At 44.3% G+C, this 4,882-nt stretch overlaps 1 protein-coding gene across 1 annotated transcript in view; it reads left to right on the forward strand.

Annotated features, from left to right (window-relative positions):
• Positions 1–4,882, forward strand: part of rprd2b (regulation of nuclear pre-mRNA domain containing 2b) — a gene marked incomplete at its 3' end in the record, with an annotated part of 24,571 nt that extends 19,689 nt beyond the window's left edge. The window contains 2 exon segments of the mRNA XM_014004702.1: positions 1,199–1,366; positions 3,796–4,882. Coding sequence (XP_013860156.1) covers positions 1,199–1,366; positions 3,796–4,882 — 1,255 coding nt within the window.

The raw sequence follows: 4,882 nt of genomic DNA on the forward strand, positions 1-4,882 counted from the left end.
TCTCATACTTACTCTTTTTCACTGTTTGACTTGATCAAGACTTTTCTAAGATTTTACACTACAAAATAGGTAAAAGTGCGTAACTTGTACTATTATGGTAACGGGTCAATATCGGTATCGGTCAATATCGGTATCGGACATTTCTCAAAGTTGTAATATCGGTATCGTATCGGATGTGAAAAAGTGATATCGGGACACCCCTAGTTTTTGGGAAGTTGTAGTCGGTCAGTTTAATACTTTATACTACTTCTGTGATATTACTACTACTTCTACTTCCTGTTATCTTCTTCATCATCGTCTTTTTCACCAGTAGAAAGAGCCGGTTGTTGATCACGTGACTCCTGTGATGTGAAAAAAGTGTTTSCATTGCAGTTTTGCGAAAAACACCAATTTCGATACGACTGAAAAACCACCTCATCCTAGCGCAAAAACATTTTGTCGAAAAACGTAATTTTTTATGAAATTGACGTGTTTCCATTGAGCAAATTTTATTTTCGAAATTCTAATTTGCGCATTTTCATGGTCGATGGAAACGCAGCTAGTGAGGAAAAGGTGTTTGAAGATTTCAGGTTTTATTTCATTGCCTGTAACTCCTCCGACTGAAGAAGACTTGGAGAAGTGACGGGACTGACTCAGCTTTTTATTTATAGATTTTTCCACTTGGTTTATTGAGACGCATCAAGATAAAGAGTTAAAGTACCTGTGACATCAAATTTTTATAATAAATATGAATGTATTTTTGGAAAGATAACATTGTAAAAAAGATTGATCGCTGCAGAGATGAACAGTTTTTGAGATATTTCCATTTTAAATGACAAAGTGATGTCAGCATGTGATCAGAGCGTTGCTAAAATGATTAACACAGACTGTAGAGAAGAATCTGTTTCTTTAGATTATTTTAATTGCTATCATAGAGAGATGTGAAAGAGTCAGAGTTAAAATAATTTTGTTTTAATAAACAAAAACCAGTAAGTTTACTTCTCAGAGTTCCCCTTTGATGTCACTTCCTGTTTCACTTTAGCTAAGCCAAAATTCAAAAGAAAATATGCCAATTATGTGACATAACTTGTCAAATCATGTGTATTATGCCAAGTTTCTTAAATATTTCTTTGACTCTTTGTATTTCCTATATGTCACAGGCACGTTAAACAGTTTGCAGTACCTTTGATGTGCCTTCCTGTCTTTGTCTGCCTGTCAGCAGCCAGTCCGTCCCCACGACCATCGCCTGGGACCCCCACCACCCCCACTGCCCAGTCAGCAGCCTCCAAGGCGATCCCGCCAAGTCCTGCTCTGGCCAGCATCCTGTCACGTGTCGACATCACCCCTGAGCGGATCCTGAACGCTCTGTCCAAAACCAACACACCAGGTTAGGCTTGTGTAATATTCTGTGATTTAGCCAAAAGTTAAAGTTCCTGTGACGTCAAAACCTTTGTAGTAATACGAATGCATTTTTGGAAAGATAACACTGAGACCATATTACAGAATAATTTTCACACTGCTGAGATGAACAGTTGTTGAGATATTTGCATGTGAAGTAACAGGAAGTGATGTCAAAGGGGAATGTCTGCATGTGAACAGAGCTAAGCTAAAATGCTCAACAGCCCAGACTGTGGAGGAATCTGATGTTTTAGATCATTTTGAGTCGCTATCAAACAGAAACAAACAAAAAGAGTCAAGAGTTCAAATAATGTGTCAATAAACAAAGACCAGAGAGTTCTTTTTCTTAAAGGGGCAGTATTATGTGTTTCTCAGGCATATATTTAAATACTATACCATCATAAAGTATCTATGTCACTGTTAGTTATTGAAATGCCGTTTTTATGTTTAAATAGAAAATAAACTTATCTTCTCATCACTTCCTCTTCTAAACGCCTTGAAATTGGCCTCTGTCTCTTTAAGAACCACCTTCCGCCTCTGTCCCGCTCATTTCGGGGTGGGGTGGGGGGGCTATGATGCCGTTTACTTGGCATCTGAAAATACATTTCCTCAAAGGTATTTTGAATCTGAAAAGAGCTTCATTAGCTGCGTTTCCATTGAAAATGTGCAAATTAGAATTTCGAAAATAAATTTGCTCAATGGAAACACGTCAATTTCAAAGATTACGTTTTTCGACAAAATGTTTTTGCGCTAGGATGAGGTGGTTTTTCGGCCGTATCGAAATCGGTGTTTTTCGCAAAACTGCAATGGAAACACATTTTTCGCATCACAGGAGTCACGTGATCAACAACCGGCCGTTTCTACTGGTGAAAAAGTGACGACGAAGAAGATAACAGGAAGTAGAAGTAGTAGTAAAATCACAAAAGTGGTAAAATAAAGTAGTAATCTCACCGACTTCAATTTCCCAAAAACACAGCATACGTAGCCGCTCCCAAGTAGGGACTTGTCTCTGGAAAGCCTCGAGAAAAGACGCCGACGTCTCCTCTGATGATGAGCGCTAGTGTCGTGGTAGCAACATGCTATGTGTTTACATCCATCGCTGCCATGTTTGTAATGACTTATGAGAACAAACGTATTCACGTGACTTTAATAGCATTTCTTACTTAATAGAAACACCGCAGTTGCGAAACTGTTTTTTCGAATAACAGAATATCAACAAAGTTTTGCGCACATTTGCAATGGAAACACAGCTACCAAGTGAGGAGTAGTGTTAGGATCTCAGCAGACAGTTTAAGTTTCACTTTCAGTTTCACTCGTTTGCTTTGTTACTGCTGAGAGCCTGCAGGAGCCATGGGTGGGATGTGTGGGGAGGTGTGCTCTGTGATGAGGAAGCTCGGCTTGAAGACACTGCCCAGAGGTGGAGCTTGTCCCAAAAAGACACAACCCAGGGGCGTTTCTGGTCTCCAACTGTCGTTTTGCTCCTCAACATAGCTTCCTAAAAACACTGCAGGATTTCTCAAACATGCATGAATCAAAGTCGAAGCAAGGCTTTGGACATGTTTTTTATGAGAGTATAACATGATATAAAACTCAAAAGTTGATTTTACATGATATTGCCTCTTTAAAGGAGTTCCCCTTGATTTGTCACTTCCTGTTTCCCTTTTTGCCAAGACAAGTTTAAGAGAAAATAGATCAGTTATGTGTCTAAATGGATAAAATAACGTTATGCCAAGTTTCTTAAATAGAACAAAGTTTTCTTTGACTTTTTGTATCCGAAGGATAAGCACGTCATAGGCCAGGGCTATCCAACTAAGCTGCTCCGGGGGCCACAGTTACTGCAGGTCAACAGCTGAGGGGCCAAACATCCAGCAATTAAAGTCATTATGTAAATAAACCATGTATTACAAAGATCTGTTACTTTTGAATTAGTTTATTTTGCTGCATTTAATCATGAATACAACATACAGAACCCTATAAAAGTAGTGATAATTACACATAATCAAAAACAAAAATAACACATCATACCTCATATTATTAGACACAAATAATATTTTGACATCTCTGACTTGCCAAAATTTTAAACCAATTTTATTTTCACTTTCATCATTTCATCTTCAACTGCTTGTAGTTTTAACTGTCTTGAGTGTTCATAGAAATGGTTTTTTACCAGCTTGTAACCAAGAGTCTGATATTCATGTTGATACCAAACATGTCTATGTTTAACTAAAAGAACTTAGAGTAATTAAAGTAGAAAAATGGGGGTTTGGGCTTAAGAGATGAATGAACCAATTGGTGGGCCAAACTTTGGTCACTCACAGGCTGGATGTGGCCCCTGGGCCACCAGTTGAGTAGCCCTGTCACAGGCACTTTAAAATGTTATGTATTTGTTTTTTATTTTCTGTTTTCATCTCCGCGCAGCTTTGTCTTCTCTGCTTCAAAGTGTGACGCACACCTCCTCTGCGACCTCCGCCCGCACCTCTCCAGAGTCAGCAGGTGTCAAAACACCCGTCACCCCAAAACCCAAACCCCCCCTGAGTAACAGCCTCAAACCCCCCCTGAGTAACAGCCTCAAACAGGATGCTCCTGCGAAGAGCAGGGACTGGGAGAAGGAGAAACGTCTTTCTTCTCCTCCTCCTCCTCCTCCCCCTCCCCGTCACTCTGCTCCTTCAGTTTCTCCCCCGAGCCTAGAATCCAAGATCAACAGTTTCCTGCAGGGCAACCCGGGTTTCAGCGTGGTCCTGGGCGACGACAGCCCCGACGGGGTGGACGGGACCCCGGTGAGGGACGAGGCGGCCGGCACGCCCACGCAGGACGAGATCATGGACGCACCCGACTCGTTGGGCCACGGCCTCTCGCCCACCGCCTACCACGGCGAGCCCTGGGACGCCGCCGTCGCCCCGTCGGGGAGCGGCAACGATGGAGACGGCTCCGCCTTCAGATACGGGACGGTGAAAAAGAGCGGCGCGCTGCCGAAAGACGACGAGGCCAAGAGGAAGCTGGGTTCCTCCCCCAACTCGAAGGGGAAGAAGGAGGAGAAGCTGAGGATCATGGGAAACAGGAGACACTCTGCCGGCTCTCGGAAGCTGAGCACCGGCTCCGATGAGGACGGGGGTCTGGGTGGGGTCAAAGAGGACAACGGCGTGTTTCCAGACGGAGACGCAAAGGGGGGTCAGTACCATCGCATCCAGACGCTGGTGTCCCCCCACGCCGAAGGAGCCCCCATCCAGACTCTGGGCTATTCCAACCGCCCGCTCGCCGGGGAGCGCATCAAGACGGTGGAGAGCATCCGCGTGATTGACAGGGGCTCGCGGCGAGGGGGAGGGTCTGGGAGCCGAGCGGGGGCTGCCGCCATGTGGTACGAAGAGGAGGAGTACCTGGACACCCGGCCCCCTCTGTCCCACGCCATACCGCCCCCTCTGAGCCTGGGGGGTGTAGAGGACATCCTGCCCTCCATGCCGCTGCCGCCCCCTCCTCCCCCGCACCTCCTCGTCTCACACCTCCACCC

Source organism: Austrofundulus limnaeus, unplaced genomic scaffold (genome assembly GCF_001266775.1).
Source record: "Austrofundulus limnaeus strain Quisiro unplaced genomic scaffold, Austrofundulus_limnaeus-1.0 Scaffold26, whole genome shotgun sequence".
NCBI classification, from domain to species: Eukaryota; Metazoa; Chordata; class Actinopteri; order Cyprinodontiformes; family Rivulidae; genus Austrofundulus; species Austrofundulus limnaeus.